At 36.6% G+C, this 25,733-nt stretch overlaps 1 protein-coding gene across 1 annotated transcript in view; it reads right to left on the bottom strand.

Annotated features, from left to right (window-relative positions):
- Window positions 1-25,733, bottom strand: part of LOC150079334 (methylmalonyl-CoA mutase, mitochondrial-like) — a 253,034-nt gene that overhangs the window by 30,383 nt on the left and 196,918 nt on the right. The window contains exons 13-14 of the mRNA XM_090383601.1: window positions 7,741-7,866; window positions 983-1,084 (exon numbers count right to left, since the gene is read on the bottom strand). Of these exons, the coding sequence (XP_090239727.1) occupies window positions 983-1,084; window positions 7,741-7,866 (228 nt within the window). The remainder of the gene's footprint in view (window positions 1-982; window positions 1,085-7,740; window positions 7,867-25,733) is intronic.

Here is a 25,733-nt window from a genome sequence, read left to right as displayed (position 1 = left end):
TTTTTGTTATAAAAAGTATATATTACAATAAAACCTCTTAAGGTATTTCTGAATGGACCAATTACAGCGTTAGCCACAAATATATTTTAAGGTAAGAAGTGAAATTTACATGTGTAGCTAAGTGCTACTAGGAATCTTGTAGGAAACCAAAGAAATCAATTATAAACCATTGCAGAAATATAGACTGTTCCCATGTAACTATATGGGAAGAGTAAAAGAAAGAAACTAACAAGAAAGGCTTTAAATATATAAATGTATGAGCCAATACTGATAAATTTTTATTAAGTGACTGAGAAAATGCTACTTCAAGGTTATTCTTGCTGTCAATGGAGAATGTAAGGAAATATACCTAAAATGTAAGATAAAATAAATTAGTTTTTAATTTTTTAATCTCTATACACAGGGTATTCATCCTTATAGTCCTTCAGACTATTTTCATAATGTTAATATAATTTATCTAAATAAATAAATGCTTCAATTATACATGTATAAATGTAAATATTATACACATATGTCAATAAGAAAAGGTAAAAATTTCAAACTTAGTTAAGGAGAACACCATTTAAATGGTGTACTACATACAGTATCAAGAATGTCACTAACAGCATCTTGCTGGCTCTAATTCTTTTGAGTGTAGAAAGAGAGGCAGTTTCCTCAAAGAGTTAGTGATTTTAATAATGTTAATGATTTTAAATCACTGATTACCCTCTTCTTGTATACAGTTTTTTGGTCAGATTTAGTCTGCAAATTTATGAGAATGAAGATTGGATACAGCACCCCAAAGTATTACATAAGGGAACTAAGATCTAGGTACAGTGCACTGTAATCTTATCAATGTGCCACATGTAACATGCTCAAAATTTTACCCAATTACTTATATTGAATAGCTTTGGAATCATCAAATATTAAATAAAATATTTATTTGAATATTAGTTACTTAAATAAAATATCAGTGTTTTTTTATTTTAAAAATGATACCTACTGCAACTTTCTCACAGACCATCTCCAGCTCATCAGTATTCCCATATTCAGACTTATATGCTCCTGATACTATTCTGTCAGCAGCTACATGTCTTCCAAATATCTAAAAAAAAAAAAAAAAAAATCATAAAAATTTATAAATATTAAAAACTAATTCATTTCTCATACTCTTAAATTTTACCTTCTTTAAAATTGCATTTTAAAGAAGAAATGCAATTTTAAAGAAATTAAATGCAATATAAATAGGTACAATTATGCTGACTGTTATCCAGCTGGAGATAACAAGATTAAAAGAAAATAAATTGAAGGCCTACTCCGGACTTGTGATGTAATGTTATGAAAATATAGGTATGACAAAAGGGAATATATAATACGAGGTTTGTCAAATAGTCTTGCATAATCACTTCAGCATTTATACTGAAGAGACTATTCAAGGATTATGGAATGAAATTTTCTTATAGCTACACGATATGGAATAATGAATAATTATTCATTTGATGGAACACACATACTTCAATAAAGTATACTCCATCTCTACTTTAAGTCAGCTACTGAATCAACTTTGAGTGGAGTGTCCTGTGAAACTACTAGGATAATAATGTGTCTATTTCACTGGAATTTACTGACAATACAATATGGAAAGGAAATTAAAATTACAGAAGTTTTGGCATCGAATGCAATGATTTTCTAGCTGAGAATCGTATTGATAGGAAATTTGAATAATTAAAGGATGGCTAAAGTGGAAATTATATTAAAAGCATTGCAGCCATATATTAAAATTTACTAAAGGACTTGGGAAAAAAGTAATGGTTTAACAACATCAGCCATGCAGAGTTATAAAATAATCAACAATTATCCAGAATGTTAGAACTAATCACACTTCACCAGGAGTCCATTACAGTTTGTAAGCTTGAGTTTGGGAAGAAGTCTCTGTCAAGATCACACTTAGAAAAAGAAATTAAACAACTTTATTGGGTACCTAGCATATCTAAAATTTAATCATTTGATTAAATAGTAGATATTCCATCTTATGTGATTTTTGAAAGGCATTACATAGTGAAATCAAATAAAGGATGAAAAAAGCACTTCCCACACTACATGTTGATTTAATGCAAGTTTATTACCAGCAAGTTATATGGTAATTTAGACATGTATGATGGAGACTATGCAGAATTACAGAAAACATGCCAGGAATAACTGCATTAAAATTAAAGTTATATTACTAAATCAGATGTTTCATAAACTTTAATATTCCTTATTTACTTCATTAGTGGCAAATACTCAAAAACACTTCAAAACAAATCAAAAACAATTAAATAAGAGGAAACTTTGTTATTTCATGCAAATTCAAGAACATGACCCAAGTTAAAAATACATTATTTGAAATAACACAGTGTCATAAAGGGCTATGTGAATACAGACCATGCTGAGATCCATGTGGTTATCACATTTGCGGTAATTGTTAACAAAAATTAGTGTCCAAATTACTGGTAGCTGTCTGAGAGGAATCAAATTGAAAGTGAAAGCGGTGTTCTTCATGCTGAAGAAGAATAAATTTTACAATTTATGGCAGTAACATGAATGGATCATCTGAGTGAAATGTTTTTGGATATGTTGATATTTTACATAGCTGAAGATGGCTTGGCTGGTAGGATTATCTGTGTCAGTTCTGCTTGAAGAGCCTGTGAGGCTGGATCCATGTTGTTCGTAAACTGATAAAAAAATAATAAAACAAGATAATAAATTTATTATCTGTTTATTTATATATATTAATTTTATATTTAAATCATATCTTTACCAGGGATTACTCTGTTCTTTAGTTGCTTTTGGCATAAGCACATCACAAATATTGCTTCATTAAAAAGGCTGTTTTTCTCTTTTTCTCTTAGTATTACTTTTCTTTTAAACACCACTGACTCTATAAATTTAAAATTAACTCTATCAAAAAAAGCTATTCCCACATCTGAGTTGGTGACCTCAAAATCTCTCTCAAGCTTCTAGACTCTTATCCAAACAGGGCAGTCAAGTTAATTAATGATGTCTCTTAAACTCTCTCTATCACACAAATGTTTAGTTTCTGTTGCATGCCTTTTCTACAAATATTTCCATGGACACTATTCTTCTGAGTTAGTTAATTATTTGGTTTTAGGAGCATTAGCAACTAAGGCCATATTGCTCTGGGATATGCGGTAGTCATTCCCTGACCTTTCCACATCCTCCGTATTTGGTGGTGACGGGCTCGAACCCTGGTCTAATCAAGAAGCATGTGCTATGCACTGCTGCTCCTTCCCACCTGGCTACGGAGGCGCCTCTATTCTTCTGAACTGATATCTGTAATTCCATCACTCTCCAAACCAAACATGTGTTTCAAATAGTCAACATCCTTTCACTGTGCAACTCCAAACTCACAGAACTAACTTCCCTTTTTTATCGTTTCTACTTCTATTTTTTGGAATAACCTTCCTTCACACGTATTTCCCAAAATTTACAATTTACAGAAATTCAAGTGTAATGCCAATAAGAATCATTTGTCTTCATATCTTCAAAAACAACACAGTATTAAAGAAGTACCTACTTCCACGATACCACACAGAAGTTTATTCTAATAATCAGTTACTCTGAAAGTAAATTTTCTCACATCTATCCTGCAACATCCTTTTCCAATTTAAGTTTGTCACGTTGCATGTGCCACCTGAGAGAGTGTAAGAATGCCTATAGCATTTAGTTTACTCAACTCATTTAAAGCCTTAAACACTTCAATCAGGTCATCTTGCAGGTGCCTAGTTTCTAGGAAGCATAATTTTCTGTCAGAAAAGTTTCCTTTTGAGACAGATCTATAATCTTTTCACACTTGTATGCAAAAATGCAGCCTAGTCACTGTCTTATAATCACCTCTTTGTCCCTACTGCTCTAGCAGCCTATCTGCACTGCCCAGAGAATTTCATTTGTATAATTACCCCCTGGTCCACTTGATATCGACAGGTCGACTGTTAATGATCCGGTTCAGATAGCTGACAAACTGAACGAGTATTTTGCATCTACATTCAAACACAAGGAATTCTGTAGGGAAGTGGAGGACAGAAGCTTATTAAACTCTAATAGGGAGCTAAATGATTTTGTAACTTGAGGGCAAAGTGGAGGAAAAATTGTTAAAGTTGAACAAGAAAGGCACCCACTTGGGATAGATGGGATCTATCCAGTTATATTAACAGAGGTGGCAGAGGAAGTAAGAAAATCCTTAGGATACATTTGCACACCTCCAGTCCTTGGGGGCCTCCCCTGAGTCCAAGGATGGGAGGCGTACAAATGTATCCCTAATTCACAAAGGGGATCAAAGGTGACACGAGTAATTACAGACCTGTTAGTTTAACTTCTGCTCCGTGGAAGATAACGGAGTCACTGGTTAAAGAGGCATTGCAGGATCATCTAAATAAGACTGCAGTAATAATTCAAACACAGCATGGATTTATTAGAGGTATCCAATCAAATTGGTCTTGTCTGACCAAGGATGGGAGGCGTACAAATGTATCCCTAATTCACAAAGGGGATCAAAGGTGACACGAGTAATTACAGACCTGTTAGTTTAACTTCTGCTCCGTGGAAGATAACGGAGTCACTGGTTAAAGAGGCATTGCAGGATCATCTAAATAAGACTGCAGTAATAATTCAAACACAGCATGGATTTATTAGGGGTATCCAATCAAATTGGTCTTGTCTGACCAATTTGATTGGGATACTATGATGTGTTCACAAAGGAACCAGATGAAAAAAATAATTGTTATCATATACTTAAATTTCAGGAAAGCTTTTAATACTGTTGCACATGGAAGACTATTGTATAAATTGGAGCAATATGACATTAAGGACAATTTGTTACAATGAGAGAGAGAGAGAGAGAGAGAGAGAGAGAGAGAGAGAGAGAGAGTGTGAGTGAGTGAGTGAGTGAGTGAGTGAGTGAGTGAGTGAGTGAGTGAGTGATAATCAATGGACATTGCTCTTCATGGACTAAAGTTATTAGTGGAGTTCCCCAGGGTTGGGTGTTGGGCCAATTGTTGTTTTGTATATTTATCAATGATACTGATGCAGTTATATCAGGCTTAATGTCCAAGTTTGCAGATGATACAAAGGTTGGCAGGGTTGTTAATTACAGTATACTACTGCAACAGGATCTAGAAAAGTTGGGTAGATGGGCTGAGAAGTGCAACTGAAGTTTAACATTGACAAAGTACTGCACATGGGTAGCAGTAACCCCCAGAGAAACATATCAATTGTGTGGTTACTACACTCAGGGTGGTAAGAATGAAAGAGAATTGGGATAATTATGCAGGTAGATATGAAGTTTTCTGAGCAGTGCAGATAAGCTGCCAGAGCAGGTCATGGGGGTCTTGTCAATGATATAAAGGAATTCTGCTAGTAGGGAAAAGGAGGTGATTATCCCTTTGAATAAGGCAATAGTCAGGCCACACCTGGCATACTGCATACAGGTCTAGAGACCTCATTTTAGGAAGAATGTAGAGTTGCTAGAACGAGTACAGAGAAGGGCAACAAGATTGGTGAGGGGAATGAAGGAGTCGTGTTACCAAGAAAGGCTTAAGTTCGGCAAATGCAGCATCTGGAGACTAGGCAACTGCGAGGTGATCTGACTGAGGTGTGTAAGGCCTTGAATGGTTTGAACAGACTCAATGCTGATGGGATTCTTCCTCTTGCTCAGATTACAAACCTGAGGGGGCATAAATTCAAAGTGAGGGAAAACAGTTGTAGACTAGATGTGCAGAAATTTGCCTTTAGCCAGTGGGTAGTTAATTGCTGGAACAAACATCCATCTGTCATTGTGGAATTTCATAGTTTAAATAAAATCAAGGAAGAACTGGACAAACTTTCAGAGCGAATGGATGGGTGAGATGGGATTTTTTTTTTTTTCCTTTGGCTAATGCCATATAAGCATGGTTTCTTGCATCATATGCCTCTACTAATGCTAATACTATCTCATTTCAACTATCTTTAGTTTGATACTATCCAAATGGCGTGTTATTTTTGGATTATTAAAACCCAAATGCAATATTATATTTATCATTGTTAAATCTCACCTGCCATTTTTCATTCCATCAGCATAGTTATCCAGACCTTGTTGAAGTGGCATACCCTGATTACAGTCATTAACTACTCTGCCTACTTTTGTATCATCAGCAAACTCAGACATCAATTTCATTAATATATATTAAAAACAATAAGAGGCCCAGCACTAACCACTTTTGTCATTTACAAACCAAACCTTTAATACATAGCAGTAACTTGTTCTCAATGCGATATGGCATTGAGAACTTATACAGCAGTTATTCAGATGTAACAGTATCAAAAGCTTTACTGAAATCTAAGTACATGATGTAAAAATTATTTTTTTTGCATCTAGTTCCTTTGTAATTACCTTATAGTAGCTAATCAGAATCATTGCAAAAAACCGTGTCCCTTAAACAACCCCCATCCGCCGGGATTGTTGTATACCACATAATCAGGTTCCCAGAAAAAAAAGCTTATCCTAGATTTTCCGAGATTAGAAATAAAAAAGACATGCATTCCCTTCATAGTTCCTTTTTTCAAAGGCTGTGGCACAACCAGAAACTTATGCAATACCATAGCCAAAACGTTATGGTATTGTGTCAGTTTCTTCTGTATTGTAGTTTACTTATTTTAAGAATTAACTTGGTGTTAAATTTTTTTGATTACTGTAATTGTGCAGACATATTAAAATAATGCATTTAATACTAAAGAATGCAACGTTCAATGTTTGTTCCCACACTTGAACAACATTTCCAGACAGTTTTTCTCCAATTACTTTTAACCTATATCCTTCAGTTAATACCTGTTTTGTTTCATCTTTTTTTTTTTTACACTCTTTAATTCCAATGGAATTATTCCTGTTATAACAAAATTTCCATATATTAGTTTATTGCTTGAAAATAGGAGACATATTTGCCACCCAATTATTACCTTCAGAAATTTGTTATCACAAAAAATCTATTATCTCTCAATTCCTATATTATATCAAACTCTTCCAAATGATTGCCAATATGGCAATCAACCTTCCACTAGATCCCTAATAGATCAACAGTGATAGAATTATCACTGTTGATCTAATGGAAGACTTACTGTAATTAAGGCCTGCATCATTTGCTCATAACACAGAACAGATGCAGATGATTCCCTTACAAAACCTACCACAAGAACAGGAACCCTAGTCCTGCTCAATGTGAATTGATGGAGTAATATCATGCAAAGTGTGACACAGTCCTTTAATATAATGTATTAGCTGTTCTTGAGAATAGCTAATTTCTAACAATTTTAGGAGTGGCACTTCTCTGCCTGTCATAATTAAGAAACAGTGTGGTATGGTGCACCTGGATTGGGATGACTCTGTACATATATACCCCTACAGCCTCTGCTGCATTACCTCTGTCTAACAAAAATAAGCACATAAAAATACTCTATGAATGTATACTCTTGAATGGCAATTTATTCTTGAAACATGCACATAGTAGTAGATGCAATTTGTGTTACATATCAAGGTTATACCACAGTATAACCTCTTGATATGTAACACAAAGTTTTTTTTTTCTTTTTTTATGTTTTAAGAGAATGTTTGATGACATTTATTTAACAGAAATTTCCAATTAAAAATATTTCTTTTTTGAAATCATTCCCAAAGTTGATCATTTAACTAAATATGACCCTCTTTATGGTAGGATGTTTTATTATCTTTACCTTTTCCATTGCTTCGGTAATTTCCCCGACAGTAGCTCGAGCTCTAGCAGCCTCAATAGCCAGAGCAAGCAAATTCTTTTGTTTATTTTCAGCACACTCAGTTATAGCATGAAGTGCAGAGTTCACCTGAAATAAACATTAAACCCATAATCACAATTATTAAACAAAATACTTTTTTAAAATAAAACTAACAAACTTTCAACATAAAGTAGTTTCTGGAGCATATCAAGCTACATTGCTCTAGTATAACCTTTTTTTTTTTTTTTTTATGATAACCCCAAGCATGAGAGGTATTAGAATCTATAGAACTTAGGATTGTGCATGGGATGACAGTTGAGAAGATGAAAGAAGATACTTATTGACATTAAAATTGTCGGAAAACTGATAACTTGGGGAGGATACAAGGACTAATAGTTTAACAGTAGCTGTAGGCAGAGGTGAAGGTGATTCTTGCACAACTTCTATTAGAATAAGTAGCGACCTGGAGCGAGGGGTGTTGGGGGTTTCAGGGACGGATGGCAGTCATCCTGAAATAGGTGGGTATATGGGATGTGTTAGGGTAATTAGGAATAGGAGCATGTATACCAATGCTAGAAGTATAGTAAATAAATTTGATGAATTTGAAGTGTTGGTCAAGACATCAAAGGCAGATTTTGTTGGGATAGCAGAGACGTGGTGTCACACAGATATAAGGAATGCAGAACTGGAATTCGAGGAGTACAATTTGTATAGAAAGGATAGACAGGATAGAAAGGGAGGAGGTGTTATGCTGTTAATTAAGAAAAACATAAAATCGAAAGAAGTGCACCCAGTTGATATAGATGAACAGTCCACTATTGAGTCAGTTTAATGTGACATAAGCACTGCGAAAGCAAAAATAAGAGTAGGAGTGTGTTATAGGCTAATGACTCGAATGAGTACAATGAACAATTATACAGAGAAATAGAGTGGGCCAGTAATTCAGAATGTCTTATAATGGGGGAATTTAACTTCCCAGATATTGACTGGAACTTGTGGGTTGGTCACTCACACACTAGTCAGACTTTTGTGGATTTATTGGATGATTGTTTTCTGCAGCAGCATGTTCAAGAGGCAACCAGAGAGAGTAATACTCTTGATCTGGTTATCAGCAGTGATCAATTGTGTATTAAGAATTTGCAGATAAAGGAACCAGTAGGTGGCAGTGATCACAGCGTACTGATGTGGGATTTACTTAAAGATATAATTACCATCAGGGGTAAATAAAGGAAAGGGTTTTTGCTTCCGTAAAGGTGAGTACAGTGGTCTCAGAAAGTTTTTAAATTCTGTACAGTGGGATAAACTGACGATGTTACCAACAGTAAATTCTAAGTGGGAAGCATTCAAGGAATTAATCGTGGATGCTACTAAAAGTTTCATACCTATTAAGAAATATTGTTCAAGGTTTAGGCCTAAATGGTTATCTAATGAACTAATGAGACTCGTAACAGGGAAGAAAATTGCATGGGTTGCATATAAATTAAGCGACTCAGAAGCCTATGGCAGATATAAGCTAATCTGTAATCAGGTGACAAAGGAGGTTAGGCAGGCGAAGGCAGATTATGAGAAATCCTTGGCAAAAGATGCTAAGAAAAACAGCAAGAATTTCTTTACTTATATAAACTCTAAAAGGAAGGGGATGAATCTGATTGGTCCACTTGATATCGATGGATCCACTGTTGATGATCCTGCTCAGATAGTAAACAAACTGAATGAGTATTTTGCATCTACATTCACACATGAGGAATTATTAAGGTTTAAAAATGGCAGAAGGTTATCAAATTGTAGCAGGATACTTAATGATTTTGTAATAACTGAGAGCAAAGTGGAGGAGAAATTGTTGAAGTTAAACATAAGAAAAGCACCTGGGGTGGATGGGATCTATCCAGTTATATTAAAGGAGACGGCAAAGCAACTAAGCAAACCCTTAGCCATAATTATGAGAGCATTCTTGGACTCAGGGGAGGTTCCCACGGACTAGAGATGTGCAAATGTATCCCCAATTCACAAAGGGGGATCGAATTGTGACACGAGTAATTACAGACCAGTTAGTTTAACTTCTGTTCCGGGTAAAATAATGGAGTCACTGGTTAAAGATGCATTGCAGGATCATCTAGACAATAATTCAGACACAGCATGGGTTTGTTAAGGGAAAGTCTTGTCTGACAAATTTGATAGGATATTATGATGTGGTTACAAAGGAACTAGATGCAAAAAATAATTTTGATATCATATATTTGGATTTCAGGAAAGCTTTTGACACTTGCGCATGAAAGACTATTGTACAAATTGGAGCAGAATGGTATTAAGGGTAAGTTGCTACAAGGGATAAAAGGATGGTTACGTGGGAGAAGACAGAGGGTGGTAATCAATGGGTGCTACTCTTCGTGGACTAATGTTATTAGTGTAGTCCCATAGGGTTCGGTGTTGGGTCCACTGTTGTTTTGTATATTTATCAATGATATTGATGAAGGTATATCAGGCTTAATGTTGAAGTTTGCAGATGATACAAAGGTTGGCAGGGTTGTTAATTACAGTAATGGCAGTGTGCTACTGCAACAGGATCTAGATAATTTGGGCTGATGGGCTAAGAAGTGGCAACTGAAGTTTAACCTTGAGAAATGCAAAGTACTGCATATGGGTAGAAGTAACCCCAGAGAAACGTACCAACTGTGTGGTGATACTACACTTAAGGCGGTAGAAAATGAAAAAGACCTGGGAGTAATTGTGCAGGCAGATATGAAGTTTTCTAAGCAATGCAGACAGGCTGCCAGGGCAGGTCATGGGGTTTTGTCAATTATTATTATTATTAGCCATATGGTGCAAGGAAGCCTGAGGCTTATGCTGCACCAGCCAAAAAAAAAAAAAAAAAAATTCCCACATTACCCTGAGAGAGAGAGAGAGAGAGAGAGAGAGAGAGAGAGAGAGAGAGAGAGAGAGAGAGAGAGAGAGAGAGAGAGAGAGAGAGAGAGAGAGAGAGTAAAAGGGAATCAGCAAGAAATAGAAGAATGATGATATCCGGCTCAGGACCCTGGGTTTGCCAAGCCCATACTCACCAGATGTGAACCCCTGGGATGAATGATATATAGGAATTTGCTAACAGGGAAAAGGAGGTGATTATCCCTCTGTATAAGGCAATGGTCAGGCCAAGGCCTGAGTACTGTGTACAGGTCTGGAGGCTTCATTTTAGGATGGATGTAGATTTGGTTGAGCATGTATAGAGAAGGGCAACAAGATTGGTGAGGGGAATGAAGGGATCCTCTTACCAAGAGAGGCTTAAGTTCTGCAAATTGCAGTGGCTGGAGACTAGGCACCTGCGCAGTGGTCTGATTGAGGTGAAGGCCTTGAATGGGTTGAGCACGCTGAATTCTGATGGGATCCTTCCACTTGTTCAGATTACGAACCTAAGGGGGGCATAAATTCACATTACGAAAAGACAGATGTAGAATAGATGTGCGGAAATTTGCCTTTAGCCAGCGGGTGGTTAATTGCTGGAACAAACTTCCATCTGTCATTGTGGAAGTTGATAGGTTGAATAAATTTAAGGGGGAACTGGACAGGCATTTGGAGGGAATGGTGTGATTTTTTTTTTTTTTTGGCTGATGCTGCATAAGCTCATACACATGCTTTCTTGCATCACATGCCACTACTACTACTACTACTACTATTAGACTTGAATTTTTGTAGATTGTAATTTTCAGGAAAGTTGTTTCAGAAAATGGAAGTCGAAGGAATAAATAAGAAAGAAGAAAAGTTGCTTCTGTAAGTTTGACGTTGACTGGTTTGACTGAGAGACAGAGGAAATTATAGAAGCCAATTCAGAAAAACAGTGCCCATAAAATTATCTATAGAAAAGGCATACAGCAGAAACAGAACATCTATGAGACAGAGAGTGGAGAGATTTTGTTAGAGACGAGTCATTAATTAAATTAATCTAACTACCCTCTTTTGAATGGAATCTAGCAGCCTGAGAGAGAGAGAGATTATGTGGGAACTGCCCAAGATGTGGGAACAATATTCCATGGTAGAGCAGATTTGCAATTTGTACAGAGTAAACAGCTGTTTGGAAAAAAAAAATAATGCCAAGAACAAAGCATAAAACCTGGGTTTTTTTTAGATGCAGAGAAAGCAATATTTGTAATGTGCTTATGCGAAGAGAGATCAGAAGTCAGGATAATCCCCAAAAGAGATACGTGATCCTGTCAAGAAATCAGAGCGTTGTAGAAGATAAGCATAGGAGCAGAAGAATCTGTTTTGTGAGACATAAGACAGGACTGAGTTTAAAAAAGGATTGATATCAACTAAGTTATCTTTGCTCAACTGGAGAATTACCTGGAGATCAGCATTTCAGGAATTGGTAGCAGATATTCATGTAGTTGAAGCAGTTTGTGCAGGGCAAGGTTTCTTAAACTGGAAGGTGGAGTGCAATGTGCTATCATCAGCAAAACTATGGATAGGATTTCCAGTCAATGGAAGAAGGTCATTAATGTACAAGAGGAAAAGAGTGGGAGAAAGAACTGAACCTTGATAAACACCAGCATTAGTGGAAAAGTTAGAAGACAGAGAGCCATCTACCATCACCCGCAGTGAGCGGTCAGAGAGAAAACTGGATACCCAATTACAAAAAACAGTTGGCAAACCATAAGAGGGAACTTGTTTAGAAGACCTTTATGCCACACAAGATCAAGAACAACTGCTTGTGTTTCACCAAACCTTTCCATTGAATTGTTCCTTAGATGGGTAACATAAGCCAGAATATTACCAGTGGATCAACACTGATGGAATCCATACTGGTAATCATTAATCAGACGGAAGGTTTCTAGATAGTTTTAAGAGCTGGAGATTAACTGATTTCTCCATTATTTTAAAAAGACTAGAAGCAAATGCAATGGGACAATAACTTGATGGGAGGGATTTGTCACCCTTTTTAAGAATTGGATAGATATGAGCAAATTTCCAAGATGAAGGGAAAACACCTGTGGAATAAGAAAGTTAAAAAAAGGTGACACAGGACAGAACAGGAGTAAGGTCAAAAGCATGGGTTTTGAGAAGCGGAGAAATACTATCAGGACCTGGAGCTTTCTCAGCATCAAGATTATTCAAAATCTTTCTGACAACCTTTTGACGGAAGACCACAGGAGGCATTGAATGGAGTACACTGAAAATGGTAGGAGGTGGTTTACCAAAATCATCAATCCAAAAGTTAGAAGAAAAGTAGGATGCTAGCAGGTCAGCTTTATCTTTGGCTGAAGCGGCAATAAAACCATCTAGTTCTGACAGGTGGGAACAGAGATGGGCAACAGCCGCAGTCAACATTGCAAGAAACCAGAATGCTTGATTACCATTTGCACAAGAAGCTAGTTTTCTACTCTTAGCCTGTTCAAAATCTAGCCTGGACTGATTAATAACTGCTTTACAATTGTTGTGAGCTTTGGATACAAGCCATTCTTATCAACATTCTTATCTTGAACAACCTTACCACATTTAGGAAAACCAAGGTTGAGATACAGGATGAAATTTTAAGGTGGAATGTAGAATAAAGGATTTCATCCCTACAATAATAATTGTACTACACAATCTCAGCAAAAGCTAACGTCAGATCTGAAACAGTAATCCGACCAAGGAAAAGAAGAAAAGAAATCTTGCAGGTTATCCCATTTTGCATTCTTGTAATGTCACACAACAGGAAGTTCTGAGAGAAAGGCTCCATTGGAGAAGAGGCCATCACCAAATTGAGATGTGAGGTGTCTAGAAGACCACTCACTTCGATTGTATACTTAGAAGGGTTCTTTGTGAGAAAAAGATCAAGCATGTTGGCTGTGTGGTTAGGATTGTCTGGTTGGTAAATGAATAATCTGTGTGGGATCATTAGTAATTGCAAAGGCCTCAGAAACTCGACCAGCTGGGTCCATGTGAGTAGAAAATGAAAGCCAGCAGGAGTTGTGAACATTAAAATCACCAAGGAAAATTACTTCACTGTTAGGAAAGTATGACTGGAGAAAGTCAAGTTTCAAAGAGAGGAAGTCAAAGAGTTCCAAGTGATTAGTAGAGTTGGGAGAACAATAAAAGTAACTGATGAATTTGAAAGAATGTGGTGAAAAGAGGAAATTCCAAATTACTATTCTCTGACAGGGAATATCACAAAGGATATATGCACAAGTGCCACCTTTGAAGCGAAAGGAATCACACAGTGAATAATTTGGATAGCTGAGATGAGCAGTTTTTGAATCAACTGATAAATGGGATTCTGTCAGAAAAGGTTAGTTAGTTATTAGTTAGTTATTTGGTTTTTAGGAGCATTAGCAACTAAGGCCATATTGCTCCGTGAATATGCGGTGGTTATTCCCTGACCTTTCCGCATCCTCCATATTTGGTGGTGACGGGCTCGAACCCCGGTCTAATCAAGAAGCGTGTGCTATGCACTGCTGCTCCTTCCCACCCGGCTACGGAGGCGCCACTGTCAGAAAAAGTACATGGGGTTTGGCAGACTCTAAGTGGAAATGGATATCACTGAGATTGGAACTTAGACCACATATATTTGCAAAATTAATGAGGAAGTGTTTGGGATATTTAGATCTTTTCACAGATAAGTGTGTTCTATTAGTTTGACAATTCATGATGTATTCAGTAGTAAGAAAAGATGGGGAGGACATTCTGTATGAAAAATAAGGAATTTTTTTGGATATGGCAAGAATATACTCAGCTCCCTGACAAAACGTGGCCTCGACAATGCCCCCACATGCACACTACTTGGACTTCCTCCAGTTACTATTTGGCAGAGTAGAGGTAGCGAGATTATACACTTGCTGATCTGGAAGCCTCCTAGAGACTTACCAATAGGTTCGCCCAGTGGACTATCTAGCAGCCGGCCTGCAAACACTGTTTTAGAGCTGTATCCTTGAAACATAAGGAAGATTGGATCTCACCATAATGCCCATCTTAAACTCAAACTCAAAAGATATCAATCATGCTGCATAATAGAAGAGATGGGGGTGTAACTTGTGCAGTGTAACATGATATGCTTGATATTCTTAAAAAGACCTCTTCAACTGAGGCTGTAGTTAGGTACAGCCTTGGTCGAAGAGATCGTTTTAAAAATTCCTCCGTCCCTAACCTGATTAAAACCTAGACCTCTCAAAACAAGTGACAAAACACTATATTATTTGAATCAATGCACAATAAGAATAACTCAAAAGAACAAGTCATGATTCAAATAACTTACATCATTCATTTTATTCTAGCTTAAAGAAAGGAGATTTAATGACGACAAAGAATCAGATTATGAAAAATGTGAGCATGAAGTGGATTTGTTAGTCAACCCATGTGATAGCTTCCTTCAACTTAAATATTTTGGATGAAACATCAGAAGTATTAAAATATGTTGTGCATATAGGAGGACACACTATTCAAAACATATTTTGATATTGCATGCCGAACTGAGTACTGGTTCTTCAACCAATCTTTAGAATTAACTGTTCCAATATTATTGGGTTATAAATACTTTGTTATTGCTCATTGAAGAAAAAGGGTGGTATTATAACCTTATGTAACTCAGTTTAACTTTTTATTATTAAATTATAAAATCTGAGGCTGACATTTATGATAAACTGTTAACTGAAATTAAATTTGAGGTAGTTTATTTTATATAATTAACATTACAATTCCTCTTCCCTTTTTCAGTGAGGCTCAGTAGTTTCTTGACCAATATTTTTTAAATATTAAACCGAGTCAAATTATTAATACTCTGATTAGGGTCTCCAGGGTCTTAGAGTTTATCCACTTCTTTTTATGACTATATGCTTTTGCTCTTCTTTTCGGTATGGTTTTTCTTTTCAAGGTGATTCTTCCATGTGTACCAATACCAAATTCAAAAAAATTAAATCTACTTTCATTCATACTACACCTTCTTTTCTCACTCACTCACTCACTCCTCCATCAGAGATGGGTAGAGTTCCACCTTGATCAATAATCTTCATCTCTGTCTGTCTGTCTCTTGTCATGTATTTTAGTTCTTGAAACAGGATTCCAGCTATTCATTTAATTACCATTATCCATTTGTCTTTGGCAACCAGGGTTTCTTTTCCTTTCTATTGTATTGTTTAAAACCTGATATGAATATCTCAGTGAATCTGTACATTTCACATATCCATACCACAGGAGTTGCTTTCTGATTATTGTCAGTATGAAATTTAGTTCTGCTCTGTCACATTAATTTGTTCTCCATCCATTTTGTTTTATTATCTTCCTATTGACACTTCATTTCAAATGTCAATCATTTCTGTTCTTTTTCTTTAATCATCTAGGCCTTACATTTGTAAGTGACTATTGGTATTATGATGGTTTGGTATAGTTTTATTTTGTTACTTTTCCAGATTTTTCCAATTTGGTCAATGAAGACCAACCAACAACTATTCTCTGTTTAATAGTTTCAATGTTGTCTAATTTTTTTGATTAGTATGGTATTCAAATACTGTAGTTGAATTTTAAGTTTTTTTTAATAGTTGAATTCAAGTTTCTCTATGACCTACCCATCTATTTTAATTGTTTCTCATTTCTTTCCAATTTTTCTTATTTTAGTTTTGTTTATTTTTATTTGTCAGTTTGTAGCACAAACTATATAGTTTATTTATGAGGTTTTTTATGTTGTTTTTGTTATTAGGATGATATCATCAGCATTTTTCCTCTTTATCTGTTGCTGGTTTAAACATTTTGTCAAGGTAAACACTGAAAAGATAATATGTGAAATAGAGGATCCTTGGATCCCTTATTTTTATGTTTTATGCTGCTTATTATCAAATTTCCATTTTTCTTTGGTGTCTTAGCATTAGCATTAGCATTAGTAGAGGCATATGATGCAAGAAAGCAAGCTTATTCAGCATCAGCCAAAAAAAAAAAAAAAAAAAACACACCACTCCCATTTCACCCCTCCGTTCGCTCGAAATACCTGTCCAGTTGAGCCTTAAATTTGTTTAGGCTATCAACTTCAACAACAAGTGATGGAAGTCGGTTCCACCAACCAACCACCCGCTGGCCAAAGGCAAATTTCCGCACATCTATCCGACATCCGTCCTTCCTCAATTTGAATTTATGCCCTCTGAGGTGATTATTCTGAGCAAGATGAAGAATCCCATTGGCATTGAGCATGCTCAAACCATTCAAAGCCTTATACACCTCTATCAGATCACCTCGCCGGTGCCTAGTCTCCAGACTCCGTAATTTGCAAAACTTAAGCCTTTCTTCGTAAGAGCAACCCTTTGTTCCATTCACTAATCTTGTTGCCCTTCTCTGTACCCGTTCCAGCAGCTCTACATCCTTCTTGAAATGAGGCCTCCAGACCTGTATACAGTACTCAAGATGTGGCCTAACCATTGCCTTATACAAGGGAATAATCACCTCCTTATCCCTGCTAGAAAAATTCCTGTATATCATTGACAAGACACCATGAGCTACTCTTGCAGCTCATCTGCACTGCTCAGAGAACTTCATATCTGCCTGCACAATTACCCCCAGGTCCTTTTCATTCTCCACCACTGTCAGTGTAGTACTGCAGAGTTGATACGTTGCTCTGGGGTTACTGTTTCCCATATGTAGTACTTTACATTTGTCAATGTTAAACTTCATTTGCTACCTCTCAGCCCATCTGTTCAACCTTTCCAGATCCTGTTGCAGCAGCATAGCGTCAGTGGTGTCCTTAACAACCCTGCCAACCTTTGTATCATCTGCAAACTTGGACATTAAACTTGATATCCCATCATCAATATCATTCATAAACACCGAAAACAACAACGGACCCAACACTGAACCCTGAGGAACTCCACTAATAACATTAGTCCACGTTGAGCAGTGTCCATTGATTACCATTCTCTGTCTTCTGCCACTCAACCATCCCCTTATCCATAGCAGCAATTTGCCTCCAATGCCACACTGCTCCTAAAAGTCTTAAAAGTATCTGATGAAGCAATTTATTATTTCTGTGTGTAGATTTTAGCAAGTCAGAATGTCTATTTGTCCCTATTAATAAGAACAAACTAGATTAAATATTATTCCAATTTGTCCCTATTAACTGAGGTCAAATGCTTGTTTAAAGTCAATAAAAAAAAAAATCAATATCAAATGATTGTTTAAAGTAAATAAAAAAAAACAACAATATCAAATGTTTGTTTAAAGGTCAATACCAAAACAGTATATATTTTGTCTTTTATCCCATCACAGTTCTGCAAGTTGTTGTCTTGTGAAAATGTGATCTATTGTAGGGTAAGAGATAGTTTGCTTGTTCATACTTGGTGTTAGCTCATATGATTTTAAAAATCTGCTTTGGAGTACCTCTATGTGAATTTTCATATTGGTATATTGTTACATTTTGAATGCATGGTAATGGTTTTATTGGCATGTAATTCCTACATTTCTTGTTGCTTCCTTTTTTTGTGTATATAGGTATATACTTGTTCTTTTCTCCAGTCTTCTGATATCATTCCAGTAATGAGAATCTTATTGTAACTTTCCATGGTTCATTTGGTATTCTGTCAGATTCTAGTGATTTATTAGATGTGCTTGTTTAATTTATTCTACTTCTTTTAGTATTTCGTCTTTTAGATTTTTTTAGAAATTTTGTACTTTCATACTATATATTAATTCTTTAATTCTCTTCTTTGAGGACTTTATGAATTATTTCATATATTTTTTATAGTTTCTATGTTTCAGTCTCTTTGATTGTCTGAAATACTGTTTTCAAGTAGTTATGTTTATGGATTCTCTGACATTGGACTTCATCTGTTAGATTCAGTTCAATTTTCACCTGTGTTTTCTTTGTCAGTCAGAATGGATTTTACTATTCTCTTTTCTTTGCACCTTGATAGAATTTCTTGGTATTCCAATCATTATTTGGTTTCTGTAGCCTATCAAAAATATTTGTTCTAGCATCAGTTATTATTTCTTTTCCTTTTTTCCATAGTTCATGATTATTAATATTTAGGTCTATCTTTTTATTTTGATTTCACCATGTATGTATTTTTGTTTTTACAGTTTTAGTATTACTATTAGTATAAATGTAAGAATCACTGGCTTGTGCTACTGCTGCCAAATCTAATCTAAAATTTCTGTTTCTGCTGAATTTTCTGTTTTAAATGGGTCAACAAGAAGTCACTGGCTTTGAATTTTTCTGGTCCAGGTCTGTATTACTGCTGTCCCCCCTCTTCCTAATCTTTCTTAATGACATTGATGAGAGCTGTCAGTTTGCTGATGATTTTAAGGTAGGAAGGGTAATTAATAATCAGTAGCATGCTATGTTGGTTTAGAATAGCTTGGAACAGTTGCACGATAGTGATCTTAAAAGTTATAATTAGAATTTAATGTATGCTTCTAAATGTAAGGTTTTACATCTAGGGAACAGATATCCAGGCATTACTTACAAACTGGGGTGGGAGAAGAGAAATTAACAATGGTAAGAGATGAAAAGAATTAGGGATTATATCAGGATTAGATGTAAATTTACCACGTGGTGCAAAGATGTGGATAGGAAGAAACATGATGTTCTGTCTATGATTTATAGAATCATTGCAATTAGAGAGGGGGATGTCATTGTCCTTCCAAGGTGAGGGAGAGACCACATTTGGAATACTGTATTGAAATCTTAAGGTCATATCTAAAAAAAAGTTGAGCAGAAAAAAATAGCTTAGGATAATTACAGAGCAATGAAAAGTACCGAAGCCTACAACAGGTACAAGTTGATCTGTGATAGTACCACAAATAAGGCTAGGAAGGCCAAGGCTAGGTATAAGAAATCACTGGCTAAGAGCAAAGAATGGGGACAAGGAATTTTTTATGTATGTGAATACAATGAAGAAAGCTAATCAGATTGGACCCTTGTGCACTGGGTGTGGGAAGTCTTAGATAACTCAGCTGATGTTGTTGTGGACGAATTGAACAGGTACTTTGCATCGGTTTTTACTGATGAAAGGTAAATGGTCTTTCATCAGTAAAAACCGATGGATTTAGATAGACAGGCATTCTAGAGGACACACAACATGGTTTTGTTAAGGGAAAATCATATTTAACTAACTTAGTAGGCTATTTTGACACAGATACTCATGAGCTTGATTTAGGGAATAACTTTGACATCATTTATTTGGATTTTAGCAAAGCATTTGACTCGGTCCCTGGTGAGAGGTTAAGCTGGAACAGGTTAGGATTACTGGTAAGATTCAAAGGTCGATTCCTGGGTGGTTGCGGGGCAGAAGGCAGAGGGTTGTAATTAATGGATATTCTTCAGATTGGTGTAACATCAGGAGTGGGGTCCCCCAAGGATCGGTTCTTGGATCACTGTTGTTTCTCATTTTCATAAATGACAACGAAAAGGGGTAGAAGGCATGATGTCAAAATTTGCAGATGATGCAAAGGTTGGTAGAGTCGTTAATGATTGGTGCCAAGTGGTGCTACTTCAGGATGACTTGATTTGACTTCAAAGATAGCCAGAGAAGTGGCAGCTATGTTTTAATGCATAGCTGCCACTAAATGTGAGCTCTTTCACTTGGTGAATAGCAACCCCAAAATAATTATACACTTGGTGGGCAGCATGTTGAATTAAAAACAGTCATCTAGAGTTACAATACAGGCAGATATGAAGTTTACTGAACGGTGTAAACAGGCAGCCAGGAAAACCCATGGCGTCCTATCGATGATTTATCGAATGTTATCCTGTAAAGATAGAGAGGTCATAATCCCACCGTATAAGGAAATTGTAAGACCACATTTGGAATACTGTGTTCAGGAGAAATTGTTGAAGATAAATACAAGAAAGGCACCTGGGGTGGATGGAATCTATCCAGTTATATTAAAGGAGGCAGCAAAGGAAGTAAGCAATCAGTTAGCCTTAATTATGAGAGCTTCCTTGGACTCAGGGGAGGTACCCATAGACTGGAGAAGTGCAAATGTAATCCCAATTCACAAAGGAGGATCAAAGGCTGACACAAGTAATTATAGACCTGTGAGTTTAACTTCTATTCCAGGAAAATTAATGGAAGCACTGGTTAAAGAAGCACTGCAGGATCATCTTGACAAGAATTCAGTTATAGCTCAGACACAGCATGGTTTTGTTAAGGGAAGGTCTTGCCTGACCAATTTGATTGGATACTATGATGTAGTCAAAAAAGAATTGGATGCAGGGAATAACTTTGATATTATATATTTGGATCTTAGAAAGGCTTTTGATACTCTTGCACATGGAAGACTGCTGCTCAAATTGGAGCAGTGTGGCACTGGTGGCAAATTGTTGCTATGGATAAAGGGATGGTTGAGTGGCAGAAGACAGAGAGTGGTAATTAAGGGACACTGCTCATTGTGGACTAATGTTATTAGTGGAGTCCCTCAGGGTTCAGTGTTGGGTCCATTGTTGTTTTCTGTATTTATAAATAATATTGATGATGATATATCAAGCTTAATGTCCAAGTTTGCAGATGATACAAAGGTTGGCAGGGTTGTTAAGGACGCTACTGACACTATGCTGCTGCTGCAACAGGATCTGGAAAGGTTGAGCAGATGAGCTGAGAGATGGCAAATGAAGTTTAACATTGACAAATGTAAAGTACTACATATGGGAAACAGCAACCCCAGAGCAACGTATCAACTCTGTGGTACTACACTGACAGTGACAGTGGTAGAGAATGAAAAGGACCTGGGGGTAATTTTGCAGGCAGATATGAAGTTCTCTGAGCAGTGCAGATGGGCTGCAAGAGTAGCTCATGGTGTCATCAATGATATACAGGAATTTTTCTAGCAGGGATAGGGAGGTGATTATTCCCTTGTATAAGGCAATGGTCAGGCCACACCTTGAGTACTGTATACAAGTCTGGAGGCCTCATTTCAAGAAGGATGTAGAGCTGCTGGAACGAGTACAGAGAAGGGCAACAAGGTTAGTGAACGGAATAAAGGGTTGCTCTTGTGAAGAAAGGCTTAAGTATTGCAAATTACAGCGTCTGGAGACTAGGCACCGGCAAGGTGATCTGATAGAGGTGTACAAAGCCTTGAATGGTTTGAGCATGCTCAATGCTGATGGGATACTGCCTCTTGCTCAGAATAATCACCTGAGAGGGCATAAATTCAAATTGAGGAAAGACAGATGTAGGATAGATGTGCGGAAATTTGCCTTTAGCCAGCGAGTAGTTGGTTGGTGGAACAGACTTCCATCCCTTGTTGTGGAAGTTAACAGCCTAAATAAATTTAAGGCGCAGCTGGACAGGTATTTCGAACGAACGGAGGGGTGAAGTGGAAGGGTTTTTTTTTTTTTTTTTTTTTTTTTTGGCTGATGCTGCATAAGCTTGCTTTCTTGCATTATATGCCTCTACTAATGCTAATGCTAAAGTATGGGGACTTCATCTGAAAAAAGACAATTGAGCTCCAAAAACGGGCAACTCGAATGGTGAGAGTGGAAAAAGCACAACGGTACAAGCAAAGACAGACTCCGATTATGTGAGCTACAGTTTTGCAACCAGGCACCTGAGAGGTGTTGTTGTTATTTGGTTTTTAGGAGCATTAGCAACTAAGGCATTGCTCTGACATTTGGAATTGAGTTAGCTGCAATTTTTATTTCTAATGTGGTAAGGAATAAATTATTTGAGCAGATCTGTTTGCATTGACAGTCAGATTGAGTTCTTTCAGATACTTCATAATTCTATACATCTGTAAATTTGCATTGTGGCTAACTTAGCGAATATCATCGGAGACTTTGGAAATGATAAATAACTTTAAATCATCGCCACACGTATTGACAGCAGATTTGGATTTGCTTGCAAGAGTGGTTGTACTGGAGAATATACCTCCTTGAGCAATGCATGTTGTGGTTGTGATAAGAATATAATCGGTACTCGTGGAGTAGAGGAGATATCTGCGATTAGGCTGTACTGTGGAGAGGAGGTTACTACTGTCTCAATGAGAAAAGGTTTTTAATCTGAAAACATCTTTGGTGGCACCTACTAAATTTCGGACTGAATGCCTTTGCCATCATGAATGGAGTCGCACATAAATTCTCTAAAAATAGGAGCTCCACATATTTTTTTACTCTCTGGCATAAATTCTCTCTGAATGTCCAAGATAAATGCTAAGAAAGAATAGTTCATTTGCATGTTCATCAAACAGTAAACTCTGTGGTATATTAGTTTCTCCTGGGACTTTCCTCGATCAGAACCGCTTCGCTTGTTTGTTTTGGTTTTTAGAGGTATTAGCAACTAAGGCCATATTGCTATGGGATATGCGGTGGTCATTCCCTGACCTATCCGCATCCTCCGTATTTGGTGGTGACGGGTTCGAACCCTGGGCAAAAAACCGCTTTGCTTATATTGCATTTAGCCAAATTAATTTTCATGTGACTATCATCAAAGAATGACTGATCTATCGTGATTTAGTACAATCGATAGAGAGGCTTGTCAACCAAATATTGAAGCCACACTTTAACCACTTGCTTTCTTACTAACCCAATTGCTGGACTTGTGTATTTTCTTGCGTTTCATAATGCACGTTTATACAATGATCATCATTAATCTTCCTTAGCAAGTGATAGACCATAATGCTGACTGAAACAGGCACATTGATCACGTGGCCCAGAATGGCATATTGTCCGTATGCGTGTCTCAGGCACCTTATCTGCATGAACGGCAAGCGAGGTGAAATAAGCCTCTCTGTCACAAAATCCAACTTCAGTAAATGTAGTAGTAGTGGCATGTGATGCAAGGAAGCAGGTGTATGAGCTTATGCAGCATCAGCCAAAAAAAAACAAAAAAATCACACCATTCACCTCCAAATGCCTGCCCAGTTCCTCCTTAAATTTATTTAACCTATCAACTTCCACAACAACAGATGGAAATTTGTTCCAGCAATTAACCACCTGCTGGCTAAAGGCAAATTTCCGCACATATATTCTACACCTGTCTTTTCTTAATTTGAATTTATGCCCCCTTAGGTTTGTAATCTGAACAAGTGGAAGGATCCCATCAGAATCCAGTGTGCTCAATCTGCGCAGGTGCCTAGTCTCCAGCCACTGCAATTTGCAGAACTTAATCCTCTCTTGGTAAGAGGATCCCTTCATTCCCCTCACCAATCTTGTTGCCCTTCTCTGTACATGCTCAAGCAAATCTATATCCTTCCTAAAATGAGGCCTCCAGACCTGTATGCAGTACTCAAGGCATGGCCTGACCATTGTCTTATACAGAGGGACAATCACCTCCTTTTCCCTGCTAGCAAAATTCCTATATATCACTGACAAAACCCCATGACCTGCCTTGGCAGCCTGTCTGCATTGCTCAGAAAACTTCACATCTGACTGCACAATTACTCCCAGGTCTTTTTCATTTTCTACCACCTTAAGTGTAGTACCACACAGTTGGTACGTTTCTCTGGGGTTACTTCTACCCATATGCAATACTTTGCATTTGTCAAGGTTCGGTAGAGAGCTACTTAGATAGCACTGGAATGTGTGTGTTTTTAAGTGATCCTCTACAGCTATTATGCACAAGGATCCTGTAGATGTCAACACCAGGAAATGCAGTGCGTATCAATGGTGTATCTTTAGCAGCTGGTTTCTTTGTGTCATTTTTGAACCATAGACAATCACAAATGTAGTATACAGAACAGATATCATTTTTCATAAATATCTGTTGAAATGCTCGATGTGCATTCGTATGTAAATAGTAATCAGCATAAAGAAAAGGAGCTTGATCATTTAAACTCATCTGCTCCACGATTGGAGAAATCTTGCATTTTAAATAATTAATACTCATTTCAGGTACATCATTGTTAGATGGAGCAGCACCGATAGTTGAAGGCACTGCTAAATCCAACACTTGATTTTCTGTTTGTTTTTTACACAATCTTGATAGTCTTTTGTTATTCTCGGGCACTCATCGCTACTTCCGTCTTTATTTTCTTAGGTTGGTTTACTCTATATTCTCGACAACACTCTGAATTTGACTTCAGCATCGCTGAACAGTCAGCTATAGCAGTGTGGCATTCAGTTCCTTTCACTAATAAGAAAATTACTGATTGTGAAATTCACTGATATTGTGAAAACATCTGTAGTGGCACCTAACAGTGAAATGTGACGAAAATGTGGTTACAACAATACATGTATTCGTATTGTTGCAATCATATTATTCAACAAACATTGATTCAGTAGAGTAAGTAGTGGGTGAAAACATAAAATGTTACATAGTTCATACTACATATTTCAGACTGAAGTATGAAGTTAATGTCACTAACATTGATTCAGTAAAGCGTGAGCATAAAATGGTACTTGGTTCATAGCTTCAATTCTAGCTGTTCGATCTTAAAGTGGTTCTGATTTTCGTCAAAGATATTTTCACATAAAACATCTTTTGTGCATACAGGGTACAACATGCAATTTTCTTTTTTCTTTTGCCAGTGCAGCAAAAGCCTGTAGCTTCATTGTGCTATGTGATGAATACTGTTACTAAAAGACAAGAAACTTATGGGGACGGTTCAAAGAAGGGAGAAGATGTGGTTAAATTCAAAGAAGAATTGGATGGTCATTTTTTGGCAAGATGGAAAGGATGAGTGACTTTTATTTCTTTTCTTTTTTTTGGCAGGTGCAACAAAAGTTGGCTTCCTTGCATCATTTAGTCATTTTAATATTAATATTAATTAAATAAATGATTTATTTATTTACCAATGAACTTTTTAAAAAAATATTTTATATGTATTACTACAGTATTTTCTCTATTAGGGCTTGTTTATTGCTCGTTTACTTCAAGTTTGAAATAGTTGCTCACTACTACTCCTCAATTTGAAGTAGTTGTAAAGAGGCAAGGAAATTTCACATTACAGCCAAGAATTAATCCATGTTGAAAACCTAGCATTCAATTATGAAATATAATTTTCTGATAGCTCATATAATTCCAAAACTAAATTATAAAGCTTGTATAATTATATAAATAATTAAGTATCTGTAAATTATTTTTTACTATTAATAA

This window comes from Mastigoproctus giganteus, chromosome 10 (assembly GCF_048544385.1).
Source record: "Mastigoproctus giganteus isolate SK-2022 chromosome 10, ASM4854438v1, whole genome shotgun sequence".
NCBI lineage: Eukaryota > Metazoa > Arthropoda > Arachnida > Uropygi > Thelyphonidae > Mastigoproctus > Mastigoproctus giganteus.
This window is presented reverse-complemented; position numbering and strand designations above follow the sequence as displayed.